The 14331-nt window shown below is 49.9% G+C and overlaps 2 protein-coding genes across 2 annotated transcripts; both read left to right on the top strand.

Moving 5' to 3' along the window:
- Positions 1-1130: 1130 nt before the first annotated feature.
- On the top strand, positions 1131-4513 carry LOC102447526 (BLOC-1-related complex subunit 6). Its single transcript, XM_075929110.1, has one exon. It carries the CDS (start codon positions 2877-2879, stop codon positions 3582-3584), a length of 708 nt encoding a protein of 235 aa, XP_075785225.1. The 5' UTR covers positions 1131-2876; the 3' UTR covers positions 3585-4513.
- Positions 4514-4663: 150 nt separating this feature from the next.
- On the top strand, positions 4664-14012 carry ITPA (inosine triphosphatase). Its single transcript, XM_006131361.4, has 8 exons — positions 4664-4935; positions 5366-5423; positions 5516-5580; positions 6443-6516; positions 8423-8454; positions 10983-11098; positions 12011-12087; positions 13488-14012. Exons 1-8 carry the CDS (start codon positions 4882-4884, stop codon positions 13609-13611), a joined length of 600 nt encoding a protein of 199 aa, XP_006131423.1. The 5' UTR covers positions 4664-4881; the 3' UTR covers positions 13612-14012.
- Positions 14013-14331: the final 319 nt, after the last annotated feature.

Genomic DNA, 14331 nt, shown 5'->3' with positions numbered 1-14331 from the left:
TCTCCAGCAGACCAGGGAGAGGAAGCAAAGTGGCGGAACACGCGGGCAGCAGACAGCCCAGACGCGTCTGGGCTGTCCGCTGCCCGCGTGCTCCGCGGCTTTGCTCTGCTTTGCTTCCCGTCCCCCTAGTCTGCAGACCAGGGGGACGGGGAGCAAAGTGGCGGAACACGCGGGCAGTGTTCCGTCTGCAGACCAGGGGGACGGGGAGCAAAGCAGAGCAAAGCCGCGGAGCACGCAGGCAGCGGACAGCCCAGACGCGTCTGGGCTGTCCGCTGCCCACGTGTTCCGCCACTTTGCTTCCTCTCCCTGGTCTGCTGGAGACCAGGGAGAGGGCCCCGTTCGTAACTGCGGATCCGACATAAGTCGGATCCGCGTAACTCGGGGACTGCCTGTAGTTCCATTTTGAGGCCTATCACTTAGCCAGTTTAGAACCCAGTTAATTTTGTGATGTTCTAGCTGTGTCATCCACACATGCAGGACAAAGCCAAACGCCCTGAAGAAGCCTGAGTATATTACACAACTGTTGTTCTCTTTATCAACCAGAGCTGAAATCTCGCCAGAAACATATGTAGGGTTGCCAGGTAGACCCCGCTAAAAAAACGGACACGCTTGTCTGGGGGGAGAGGGGGGCCAGGAGGGGGGTGGGAAGCAGAGCTGGCGGGGGGGGGGCTGGGGGCTGTGGGGCTGGCCGGAAGGAAGAGGGGGTGGGAAGCAGAGCTGGGGGGAGGGATCAGGGGCTGTGGGGCTGGAGAAGAGGATGGGGGCACCCGGAGGAAGGTGGGGCAGGAAGCAGGGCTGGCAGCCACCTCCTCAAACGCCACTCCTACCTGGAAACGCAAGAGACCCTGCTCAGCTCCTGTCGCTCCAGCCACAATCAGAGAGCTCAGGCAGCTGGAGGCCAGGCTCCCCTTTTAATCTTAAGCTCACTATACTAGATATGCATTTTTGTTAGACTCTAAGGCTGCGTCTAGACTGGCATGATTTTGCGGAAATACTTTTAACGGAAAAGTTTTTCCGTTAAAAGTATTTCTGCAAAAGCATGTCTAGATTGGCACAGATGCTTTTGCGCAAAAGCATCCGTGGCCAGTCTAGACGCAATTTTGCGCAAGAAAGCCCCGATCACCGTTTTAGCCATCGGGGCTTTTTTGTGCAAAACAGTTCTTCCCTGTCTTCACTGGCCCTCTTGCACAAGTATTCTTGCGCAAGAGGGTTTTTTCCCGAGCAGGAGTGTGAAAGTATTTGCACAAGAAGCACTGATTTTGTACATTACAAAGTCAGTGCTCTTGCACAAATTCAAGTGGCCAGTGTATGTGTATACAGCTGGCAAGTGGCCAGTGTATACAGCTGGCAAGTTTTTGCGCAAAAGCAGGTGCTTTTGCGCAAAATCTTGCCAGTCTACATGCACCCTAAGGGTGCATCTACACTGCACAGTAGCTCGAAACAGGATATGCAATTTGAGCTACGCAAATTGCTTATCTTATTTTGATATTATTTCAAAATAACTTATTTTGTGATTTGGCTCTGTTTACATAACACCAAATTTTGAAATACAGAACTATTCCAAAACATCCCTGTCATCAGAATAGTAATAGAGAGGTAGCAGTGTTAGTCAGATCTTGCTAAAACAAAAGGGAAAACTATGTAGCACTTTAAAGACTAACAAGATGGTTTAATAGCTTTCGTGGGCCAGACCTACTTCCTCAGATCATATTCTGGAAGAGAATTAGCATGACCATGTAGAGCAAAGGAATACAATGAAAAAAGTGAACACATTGACAAATCAGATTTAGTACAGAAGGTGGGGTGAGGGAGAGGGAGGGAAGGAATAGCTATTGATGAGTCAGTGAATAGCTAGTCAGGGGTGATAAGTGGGGAAGCTATCTTTGTAATGGGCTAGGTAATTAGCATCTTTATTAAGGCCCATTGGTAAAGTGTCAAATTTAAGCATGAATGAAAGTTCTGAAGTTTCCCTCTGTAATCTGGTGTTAAAGTCTCTTTGAATTAAGATGCATGTAGGAAGGTTGTTAAGACTATGTCCAGGTAGGTTGAAATGAAAACCAACTGGTTTTACCTTGTGAAGATGTCTGATGTCTGATTTGTGGGCCTGAAATAATGGGCTCGCTGTTAAGATGCAGGATTGCTATTTCGGGATCTCTTGGGATCCTGAAATAAAGCTGCAGAGTAGATGTAGCCTTTGATGCTACAGGACTACTCAGGTTTTTACATTACAATGGACAGTAGGTAAAACAGTATAGATGAGTCATTGTAGGAGATTTTAATTTGTCCTATTTTCACTAGTGCTTTTTATGTAGCCTGTTGTAACACTGGGCAAGTCTCTGGATGAGTTGATTGCCCTCTAGAATACCCCTGCATACCCGAGTGCTGCACAGTATAGATCTGGTTGACTCCTTTGGAGAACACAAGTGTCTGGGCCCAACAGAGGTCACTTCTCTGCCCTGTGCTAAGTAGAAGAGTGGCTGATCAGACCCCTTCAGCCCTAAGATCAATGAATCTGCCCTTGGCTTTAGTCTCTCTCTATCCATGACCCTGTTTTCTCTCCTATCTCTTTTTTCCCTCCTCTTCCCGGAGCCTATTGGCTCCCGGGCCCTTTCTCCGCCTTCTGTCTCCCTCACGCTCCCCACCCTCGTCTCCCCTTCTCCTCCCTCTGGCCCGATCTTGCCGGTGATTTGCTCTTCGCCGCCGGGAGAGCCCAATCAGGGATCCCCTCCTCCCAGCTCCTCCTTCCCGACTAAGGGCGCAGGGGAGGAGGCAAACCCGCTCGGTGGCTTTTCTTCCCACGCTCCTCCTCCGGGGTCCCTGGCTCCCTCCCTTGCTCTGCCGCCCGGCCTGTGCCCTGGGAAGCCGCAGCCCGGAGCATGGAGAGGGGCTCCGGCCTGCCGCACCACATCATGGCCCAGGTGCGCGTCCAGCCCCCCGCGGCCGTGGCGGATCCATCCAGGGAAGGCTCGCGGAGGATGCAAGCGGCCGCAGGCGGCGACCGGACGGCCGGGGGTCGGCTGCTGGACAGCCGCAGCTTGGATGGGATCAGCCAGGCGTACGGGGCCAGCCGGGCGCAGGAAGGACGCCGGGCCACCATCTCCAGCGCCCTGGAGCTGGAAGGGACGGTCAGCCACGACGGGGACCTCACCCACTTCGTGGCCAACAACCTGCAGCTGAAAATCAAGCTGAGCTCCAGAGGCAGCCTGGAGGAGCCGGAGCCCCCGGGACAGCCCTTCCCCGGCTTGGGGCGGAGCAAAGCCGCCGACATCCCCCCCATCGACCCCGAGGTGCTGCAGCAGCTGGAGCGGCTGACCCAAGAGGTGGCCCACAAAGTGGACCAGATGATGCGGAGCTTGAACTGCAACATCCAGAACATGACGGCCCTGAGCGTGGGCTACATCCAGACCTACCGGGACGCCGTGGACAGCCTGGGCGAGTCCGTGGACATGAGCATCAAGGGGATGTACACCCTGATGGCCCGCTGCGAGGAGCTGGACCGCTCCATGCAGCCGGTCCACGCCCTGGCCAAACAGATCCGGGAGATCAAAAGGACCCTGGAGGTATTCGAGTCGCTGTGCAAGTAGCGCCGGTGGAAAACATTTGTCGGCTGCTTTGTGGAACCGCTGTGCTGGTTGCAAACTCCAAAAGGGAAAATGGTGTGGTTGTGTGTTTCATGTCGCCCGCTGCCATAAGCCTGGTACACTACAAGCAGACACTGCTTTGTAGAAGGGGTGTCTGAAAAGGGGCTAATTTCCCCCTATTACTTGAAAACCTCCTACCCTCTCTGTTCCTTTGAGGGGATGATGCCTGCAGGTGATTTCAAAGGACCCTAAGGTAATTGTGCGTCCAAATGCTGTTGGAGTTGGAACCCAACCTCAGGGGGAGGCGGGCTGCTTGCAAACTCCCAGGTGTGAAGAATTGTTGGCCTGACAAGGAATAGGGGAAGGGGATTCCCTGGCATGTTTCTCTGTAAAATAAGAATATTTATACTTAATAAAGCTACTCAGTCATTTGCCAAACAACCTAAAATGCGTCCATAGGAAAGAGCGACCGCTCCTGAGCCTTATTTTCAACGCAGCTCAAAATCGCTCTAACTGCTCCCTTGGAGGGGGAGGTTTTCCTTTGCATCCGACGGGAGAACTGGGCCCTGAGCCAGGTGCTTTTGAAATGCCCAGGCTCGGTGTACTCCGCATCGGAGGAGTTCGCACGTTGATTTGCAGCGGGCTGACTCAGAAGCGGGTCTCCCCGAGCCTTGCGGGGCCCCATGTAACAGCCTGACCCGGGGCCGACAGGCGCTGGGAGCGGAGCACACTCGGTTCGGCGCTGCAAGGAGCCGACCCCGCGCTGAACAGGCGGCACGTGGGGGGAGGGGACGCGCCCCCCTTGCTCCGCACGAAGCGGGGGCCCCATGGCCGGGGAACTTAACGCAGGCAGGCGCGTCCTGTCCGGCGGGGCGGGAAAACTGGTGACCCCCCCCCATGGCGGCAGAGGGTCTGTCCCTACGGGTGGGGCCGCGCTACACCCTGGCAGCCGCACCGCCCTGTTGGCTTGACCGGCTCCCCTCATTTTGGGCAGGCCGTCGGTAACCAAGCAACCCCGGCCCGCACTTCCGTTCCCCCCGGAGGAACAGACAAGCACTTCCGGTCTGCTCGAGCGAGTAGGGTGCGTGGGTGACCGGAAGTGCTTTGTCCCCGAACATGCCTCGCTGGTCGTCACCGGAAATGGAAACCCAGGTTCCCTTCATTCCCCGCGGCGAGAGAGTTCGATTCGCTTCCGGCTCCTCGGGGCTCCTCTCTCATTGGACGGTTCCGCGCGTTGCCCCGGTTGCCGGGCGGCGAGGCTGTGATTGGCTGGTCAGCGCGCAGACGCTGTGGCTCTGCGATGGCCGGGAGGAACGTGGTGTTCGTGACCGGCAATGCCAAGAAGCTGGAGGAGGTGAGGGGCAACTGCGCGGATTGGACGCGGGGGGGGGGCCACCGTACCAGAGCGGGTGTCTGCCAAGCCCCGCCCCCAGCGGCACATGTAGTCACGCCCCCCTCGGCCGGGGAGGGAGGGGGAGCATACTATGCCGTCATTAGGTTCCAGAGTTAACAACCCGATTGAACTTGGCGCTGAACGAGCCGGGGGCACCTTGTCCCTGGTTCCCGCCAAACATTCTCCCGTCCATTGGTGCCCTAGTGCCTGCCCTGCTGTCCCCTACCCCACGCTCTGTAGTGCCTGGCTCCTAGGTGGATGGGTGGTGAGAGCCCCTGTGCCTGGGGGTGGGGATGGGGATGGGGATGAGACCAAACCACCCCCCAGTATTGCACATGCTTAGCTAGGCGCTGGCCCCATGGCTGAATGGCTGTTGTCTTGTGCCCAACAGGTCCTTCAGATCCTCGGGGATGCCTTTCCGTACAAACTGGTTGCAAAAAAAATTGACTGTAAGTCCCTGGCTTTGTTTCTTGCTCGTTGCCAGTAACGTTTCAGCTGCTGTTGGCCAACTCTCCCCTCGCAATAAATCCTCTTGTTGCAGTGCCAGAATACCAAGGGGAACCAGATGATATCTCCATTCAGAAATGCCGGGAAGCAGCAAACCAGGTCATTTCTTTTTTCACGCTTCTACAGATGTCAATCAAAAATGAATACAAATTAGCCAAGAGTTTAAGCTAAATGGCTCAGCTCTTACCCATTGCATGACAACCCACCTGTTTGGTACAGAGTTGGATCTGAGGAATTAAATGGGCTTGGACTGTTTGGTGCCAACAAAAAGGACTTAGAAGATTTATATATAGTTATAGAGAAATTACAACAGAGGCATTTACAAGAAAGATTCAGATAATAGAACTGTGGAATACTGGAACTGAAAGGAACCTTGAGAGGTCATCAAATCCAGTCCCCTGCCCTCACGGCAGGACTAAGTACCATCTAAATCATCCCTCACAGATGTTTATCTAACCTGCTCTTAAAAATTTCTAATGATGAAGATTCCACAACCTCCCTAGGCAATTTATTCCAGCAGTTAACCACCCTGAGAGGACATTTTTCCTAATATCCAACCTAAACCCCTCTTGCTGCAATTTAAGCCCATTACTTCTTGTCCTATTATCAGAGGTTAAGGAGAACAATTTTTCTTCTTTCTCTTTGTAACACCTAAGTACCTTAAAAGCTGCTATCATGTCCCCTCTGTCTTCTCTTTTCCAAACTAAACAAATCAAATTATTTCAAAGATGGGGTCTTCCACAGCAAAGACCCTTTGTTCACCTGCTAGTTTTGGCTTGAACAATGTGGCTGTTTGGCCAGTTGAATGTGGCTAGTTTGCTATAGTAGTAGCTACTATAGTAGCTACTGCTTCAGAACTGGGTGGACACCATAGCTCTAACATCATCTGGGAACATAACGGGTTGTACCCAAAAAGGCAGCTGAATCTAATATTTCTGTTTCTTTGACTTCCACTCTGCAGATTCAGGGTCCTGTTATAGTGGAAGACACCAGTTTGTGTTTTAATGCCTTGGGGGGCCTCCCAGGGCCATACATGTAAGTAGGAGTGAATATGCTTGTAGCTCTTTACTGCACTATGCTATGACTGTGGATGTAGGCTATTGAGATGTGCTTCCTGTGGGGCTCTCCAAACACGTAGGCTACATCTAGACTGCCCCCTCTTGCTTAAGAGAATATGCAAATGAGGCAAAGCGGTGAATATTGCCATGCCTCATTTGCACACTTACTGAGCCGCCATTTTTGTGCAAAACTCCCCTCTTGCGCAAGAGCTGTTCTGCCTGAAAAAAAGCAGCAGAACAGCTCTTGCACAAGAGGGGGGTTTTGTGCAAAAATGGCGGCTCATTAAGTGTGCAACTGAGGCAATTCTCTTGTGCAAGAGGGGGCAGTCTAGACATAGCCCAAGAGCAGAATTTTCTCGTGTGTTATTTGCTGAGTAGCTCTGTAGCTTCATCCTGAAGGGAGGGGACTTGTATTCCTTTGGTCCCTGCTTTCCACTTAATTCATAGTGTATGGGATGGTTGGGAGTAAGTCAGTGATCCTAACTTACTCCCAAATACTGCGTACCACTCCTACTTCCCTTCTAGGACCTAGCCTTCAAAGAAATCCATGGGGATTCCCTGCACATTGCCCACAGGCTTTGCACAGACATCATTTGCAGAGTCAGTCTCTTAAACTAAAATGATGGTTTAAAGTGCTTGGACCGAGTTCATCCTTTGTGTAAATACACTGAAGTCATCTGGGCAGGAATTCTGTCCAGTCTACCACTTGAGCAGAGGAAAAAAATAGTTTTGTTCATTTAAATCACTGACTGTATTTTGTTGCATAATGGGCCCCATGAGGCTGCTGCAGTTAAACAGGTGACAGGATTTGTAAATGTAATCACTCAGAACTACTCTAGTAAAGTCCTGCCATAGCCCTGGGCACTGTTTTTAAGTTTTGCAATTTCTCTACAATTTGCTCTGCTTATTCAGGTTCCCAGTGTAGAAAACATAGAAGGCGGAATGTGATTATTTACTTCTGCAACTCACATACAATGAAACTGGGCACATGGCCACACCCCAAATGTGAGATAATTGGCTTAGTGATTCTGGAAGGAGGAAAACAAATCTTAAGATTTTTTTTAACCATCTAACTGCTAGTCTGTGGGAATTACTCTTATGAACATTTGGCCTCAGGAATACTTAGCACTTTGTTAGTTCTCTTTATTTAAAGATCTCTCAAGTATTTTACAAACTCACCTCTGCAAGGTAGCTATTATTTCCTCTCTATAGGTCCTCTCTAAAGTATTGAATATACATGCTAGGTGGTAAGGATGTGAATGGTTAATTGGTTAACCAGTAAGCCTAATCTTAATGGGTGAGGCTTACTGATTACAATTAACAGGTGGGGGCTGGAACAGCCTCCCTGCCCACTATAGGCAGGTGGCTACTTCAGCCCCATAGGGCCTGCTGCAGGTCTGGCGCACTCCAGCCCAGCTGGGCTAGAGTGGTTCTGGGCCTTGTTTAATCAGTTAATTGGTTAAACATCATGTTTAACCAGTTAACTAATTAAATGGGATTTTACATCCCTCCTAGGTGATGCTACGCAATAGGCTGGCATGTCATCAGAATAACAGAACTGGAATAGTATCTTTACTTAAGAAATAGGCCCAATCCTGCGATGAATTGAATGCCAGTGACCTCTAACCAAGCGAGGAGCCCCATTGGTTTCAGGTGACCTACAGGGGTCTGTATCTTCCTGGTTTGAAGCCTAAATCTGCATATTTTAATGTTTGTTAATATACAGAGTGTGTTTCTTAAAAAGTGCAAATTCAACAGGGATTCATAGTACCAGGAAAACTGCAGAGAGAAATCCAACATAGCTTGTAGACATATTTCCATTGTTGATGGCAGTGGTGGAAAATAACCCAGCCACTGACTCTCGTTCTCTTCTTATATTTCAGAAAATGGTTTCTAGAGAAGTTAAAACCAGAAGGTATTTCCCTTTGGATGTCTACTCTGAATGCGATTTGCTGTTCAGAATCACATACTCCTGTGCAGCCTAGCAACACTGGGAAATGAATCCCTTTTCTCTGGGCCTGGGCTTATCCGGTAGTTGAGTTGACTATAGGGATATTAAATTTCGATTAATCAGCTAACACCTCTCCCTTTGAAATGTACAAGAGCTGCTGGCAACTCTTGTACTTTTCAGAGGGAGAACATGGCTGTCTCTCACCCTTTGAAATGTACAAGAGTCATCCTGGCTCTTATACATTTCAAAGGGAGAGAGGCTGCGGGGAGCAAAGCATTCTCTGCTGGCATGGGTTCCCCTCTGTGCCTCTTCCTCTGAAAAGTGCAAGAGCTGCGGGTGGCTCTTGTACATTTTAAAGGGAGAGGAGCAGCAATGGGACCGGCACAAATGGGGACTGTTTCAATCCCCGCTTGTGCCATTTCTCCACTGTCCCTTGCCTCCCCTTCCCCTGCAGAGATGGTGCTGGGGGAAGCCGGCTTTTAAGCGGGGGAAACAACTAGTCGCTTACATCCCTAGTTGACTACTCACATTTCTCCCCCGCCCCCCTTCCTGCCCCTATCATAGACAGCGGGACAGGTGGGGAATAGGAGCTGGTGCTGGGGGGAGCCAGCTTAAAAGCTGGTACCACCTGTGGAGAAGGGCTGTTGTACCCAGTGTGAGCTGGGACTGAGCAAGAATGGCTTAGTCCTGGCGTGTGATGTGTACAGGAGCTACCCCCACCTCCATACCCCCGCCTCCAGGTCTGCAATTTATATGTAGTAGGAGCTGGGCTGTCTGCTCGCCTGGTCTAACTACATTTAAACTGCAGAGTTGCAATGTGGGTAGCTCTCGGAGACTTCCTCCCTCATTGACTAATTATGTTGTTGATACATATTCTATTGACTACAGGATTAGCTATTTACTTGCTTCCTAACATCCATCCTGTGTATGCTCCTTCCTGAGCTGCTTTTTACTGATCCTCCTGTCGCCCAGCTCACCTCTCTCCAGTACCTCCAAACTCCCCTTCTAACCTCTTTCCTTGGTTTCTCTTCCTGCATCAGCTTTTCATCTTTGCTTTCAAGGCTCCTTATAGTTCTATCCCTACCTGCACCTCATCATTGGTCACCCACAACTCCTGATGGTCCCTGTGCCTTTTTCATTGTCTTCTGCCTGGCTCACCCTGTGCCCAGTCCTGGGTAGTTCTCCTGGACCCTGCACACCACAAATCGGCCTCTCCAAATCAACTTCCATTTTCTCTGCCCTCACCAGCTCTTGCCTGCCTTTTATGCAGGTTTGAAAAACCACACAAAGAAAAATGGGAATGAATCTGATGCATATTGAATCACCCAGGCATTATTATTTTTGTGTCCCCCACCCCCGACGTTGGTATCTTTCCTCCACTTTCTGATCCTGTGATCAGTTTCAGGTGGCAGCTCTTCAGAGCAGGCACCATCATACCTATGACCAGTTGATGTTGACCAGTGAGCCTTGGCCATTGGTCCCTTGCACCAGGCATCTCTCCAAGCCAATTGAGGGGCATTCCTATTGCAGGTGGTTTGGGGGACAGCCAAGTGAGTGGGAGGGCAGTTGGGTGGGAACAGCAAAGCGAATTGCTGGCTTTAAAGGTGACCTTAGAGGAGTGTTCCCAGGTAGGCAGCAGAGTTTGTAAGTACCGCATCTCTCATTATGGTGATCTCTTCACTCTTGAAAGCTGCAGGGCATCTGTAAGAGCTCCATACAAAGTAAGATGTGTTAATCCCAGAGTGTGGTGAGCTGTGTTTACTCCCATTGTCCCGGGAACTCAGTTACGGAAAGAGGGAACATGTCAGTGAATTACTAACTATACAAAATGTGCATGTAGCCCATGCTAACATCATGCAGGGCTTGGATTCTCTAGTGGCTGGACCATGTACAAGTTTGCTACTGTCTCAAAGCACAGTGATCTGGTTCTTTAGTTGTAGCTCCTCCTACTTTTAGATTCAGAGGTCCTGGGTTCTGTCCCTGCAGGAGACTTAGCCGAGAGCCTCATTACATGGATATTCAACTCAGCCCTGCTCTCCACTCCAAAACCTCCCTCTTTGCTGCATGATGCTGTCGCAAGCATGGATGGTAGGAAACAGACTGGCCACAAGTTACAGGAGATGTAACCTTAGTATCAGCTGAAGAAAACTGTTATCCTAGGGACCTAGGCAGTTATGTAGCATCTCATCACAAAACCCTTTACAAGGGAGTTAATGAGTGTTTTTAAGGATTCTCTGGAAGAGTCATGAGTAGAGCCCAGGAATCCTCACCACCAGTCTCTGGAATCCCCTTGGGATACTCCATTCACTGCTTAATCCCGGAAATACTCCCTCCCCCTCGTCAGTGTGGATGCAGTCTGTGGGAAGCCTGTCACGGGGACACAAAATGTTATTTGTGTGGGGTTCCCCCTCCCCTCTTTGCAGATTGCCTCTTGTCAGCTATACTGTGTGCCGGGCGGAACACGGAGATGACAGAATCTTTCTTTTGCTCAGGTCTGCACAAACTGTTGGCGGGGTTTGAAGACAAGTCTGCGTATGCTCTCTGCACCTTTGCATTCAGCACGGGAAACCCAGAGGACCCGGTAAAGCTGTTCAGAGGCCAAACTTGCGTAAGTATTTGGATCTCTGTGAGAAAGGAGCTCATGCAGAAAGAGTAGGCTCGGAGCTTGGGGGGCTTGTAACACGAGTCCATTCACGACGCTGGTTCCACTAAGGCAGAATTTTAAGACACAAGTGGCTGAGCTTGGCCGTGTACCTCCGTACTTAGTCACCTCCGTAAATGGCCTGATTTCCCAATGTTGCTGAGCACTTGCGACTTCCAAAGACGTCAGGGAGAGATGGGGATGCTGAAGATCAGGCTACTCATCGTGGTGCCGGGGTACCTAAGTTGGAAAACACTGAAGGTTTTGAATTATCCTCCATGTTGTTGTCTCCACTCCTGTGCCTGGTGGTGCTCCAAGCCCTGTTGCCCAGCTTTACGTATTTAATGCTTTCCTCAGACGTCTGTTGTTCCAGACCCTATCGTTTTGGTTTGAATTTAGAGGGAGTTCAGGGAAAAGCACCCCCAGTCTGGCTATGTCTTGCTGGTACTGAGCAGCACAGGAATGAACGTAGCTGACCTGTCTTCTCCCACCATCCATCCCCAGTGTTTTCTCCTGTTAGCCTTGTAGTTGTTCTCTCCTGAGCCTATGCCTGTTTGCTCATTTATCCTTCAGTCAGTAAGGAATTCTCATTCGGGGGCTGAGCCCTGAAGCCTCAATGCTGTGGGATGTGTGTTGAGCAGGCCCACAAGAGGAAGGTGGGGGGCAGTGCAGAAGGTCTGTCTGCTTACAGCATGGATGTAAGGCGATGGAGCACAAAACCAAGAAATCCTAGTTGTTTCACTTGCCCTTATCTTGGGGGAATACTAACAGTCTTATAGGTAACAGGTTAATTTTTCAGTGTGTAATGACCGGGAATGTAAATGTGGCTGAACAGTGCTGAGAGAGAAACCTCTTATTTCTTCCTCCTTGGATTGGCAGGGTCGCATTGTTGAACCCAGAGGCCCCAGAGACTTTGGCTGGGATCCTTGCTTCCAGCCTGATGGTTACGACCAGACGTAAGTGACTCTGCCTTTAGTTCTTTATGTAAGAAAATGAAGAAACCAAAGGTTCTGTTAATGCAGAAAGTGGAACCCACTTACAGTGAACTGTGCCAGACAGAAGCTGAGATGGGCTTAAAGCAATAGCCTAGATCTGAACTGCTCTGACTGAGGAGTTGGGGGCTTGTGGATCAGAACCTCGCAAGTCAGACCATCCCAAGGCTGTGGGACAGAACCAGGAGACTTGTGTATGCAGGTGTTTCTAATGAACTGTTTCCCACCTGTAAATCCTCACAGACTTTGGAGGCCTGCAGGGGCGGTTTGCTGTTGTTTCTAATAACCACTGCTGATCAGTAGGAGTCAAATTTTTTTTATTGATTCTGACTTTAAGTGAACTTCATAGTTAGAGTACAGGGTTCAGAGGGGGAGCTGTGTTAGTCTGTTTTAGCAAAACAACAAGGAGTCCGGTGGCACATTGAAGACTAACACATTTATTAGGGCATAAGCTTTCATGAGATACTGCTTCACTTCTTTGAATGCTTAAAGAGAAAAAAAAGAAAAAAGGAAGGGATACAGAGATGGGAGTGTGGCATCAGTGCTAATTAAATCAGAATGGAAGGGGAAATTACTTATTGTAATTAGAGAGCCATTTCATGTCTCTATTTAAACCTCTTTTGACTGTCACATTTGCATGACTTCCAGCTCAGCAGTTTCTCCTTGTAGTCTGCTTTTCTTAAGTACTATCACCTGCTCATCACTGTTGGTGAGCCGCAGCCACTCTGATTTAATGAGCACTGATGTTACACTCCCATATCTGTATCTGTGCTTTTATTCTCTTTCTGCATCTGAGGAAGTGAGTTGTATTCTCAACAAGCCGATGCCCTAACAAATTAGCTAGTCTTTAAAGTGCCACCAGAGTCCTGGCTGTTCTACCTAGAGCAGTGCGGTTAAATCGACAGATGTGGCTTTGCACTAAAACAAAACAGCTGCACCAGTCCAGGGCAATGGAGATACAGGCCCAGGGTCTGACTCTTCTTAGGTAACTGACCGGCGTTCACTTCCTTGCCCTCTTAAGATGACAAAGGGGCTTGGTCAGTCAGGCCTGGCAAAAGAGCTTGCTTGAGTCACAAGTAGAAATGGTTATAAAGTAAAGCCTGGAATCAATAGAGGGGCCCTAGTCGCACATACAGGCAGGCCAAGGGAACTGCTTCTGCAAATGAATGTAATAACTACATAAGGTGCAGATCTAGTCTGTCACCAGAGGCATCTCTAATGCTGGCATCATGGTAGACAGTGACGGGTCTGGGCTTAGCTTCAAAATGGCTCAGCTGGAAATCAGAGGGATAAAGTTGCCACGTAAACCATGTTTAGATGCTTAGTTGGGATTGTAGCTAGCCCTGTTTTCTCCCACTTCCCAGGTACGCAGAGCTGCCCAAGGCAGTGAAGAACTCCATCTCTCATCGGTACAGAGCACTGAAAGAGCTCTCCAGTTACTTCAGTCAGCAGAACAATCCAGCAGAGGCAGCCTCCAGTCCCAGTTAGGTTCCAATGTCTTGGGATACATCCACCCTGCCATAAAACCCCACAGCACCCGAGCTTCAGCCCAGCTCAATTTGACTCAGGGTTGCGGGGCTTGGGCTTCTGGGCTAAAACTTGCATTCTCCTCAGGCAGGAAGCTGGCTCAGAGACCTTCCCCGTCTGGTCGGTTTTCAGAGTCTGGCCTCTAGCCAGAGCTCGAATGTTTACAGTGCCATTTTTAGTCCTGCAGCCAGAGCCCTATGCACCAAAATCAGCTGACCCAGGCCAGGTGCAAGTCTCTAATTGCAATGAAGATGTACCCTTCGGACACCATTCTTTTCCAAAGACTTGTATGTGAAATGTGGGGTCCTTTTAGGGTTGTCTGTGCAGTCTATGTAGAATAAAGCTGCTCACTTTAAAACTGGCATGGTTTTCTGTTCCCTTTTGTTCCTTCTGAGGAGTCTGCAAAAGCCAGTGGGTCTGTACTGATTTGCAGGGACTGAAGTGTACTGGGTACAGTTTGATATCAGCATTATCACAGTTTGTCCCTGGATAGTAGCGTTTGTGCAGCTCATTCCACCGCTTCTGTTTTCTGCTATGCTGCTGCCCTATCAACAGGATTTTGGTAGGTGGTGGAAAGGTCAGTCAGTCGTTGCACAAGATCATTGGGGAGAGATGACCCTCATTTTCCCTTTCTCCCTCTATTCATGTATTATAACCCTGGTAGCTAAAAAGCCTCTGTAA

This window comes from Pelodiscus sinensis, chromosome 4, assembly GCF_049634645.1.
Source record: "Pelodiscus sinensis isolate JC-2024 chromosome 4, ASM4963464v1, whole genome shotgun sequence".
Classification (NCBI taxonomy): Eukaryota; Metazoa; Chordata; order Testudines; family Trionychidae; genus Pelodiscus; species Pelodiscus sinensis.
The sequence above is the reverse complement of the archived record's forward strand: the minus strand, read 5'-3'. Positions and strand labels throughout refer to the sequence as shown.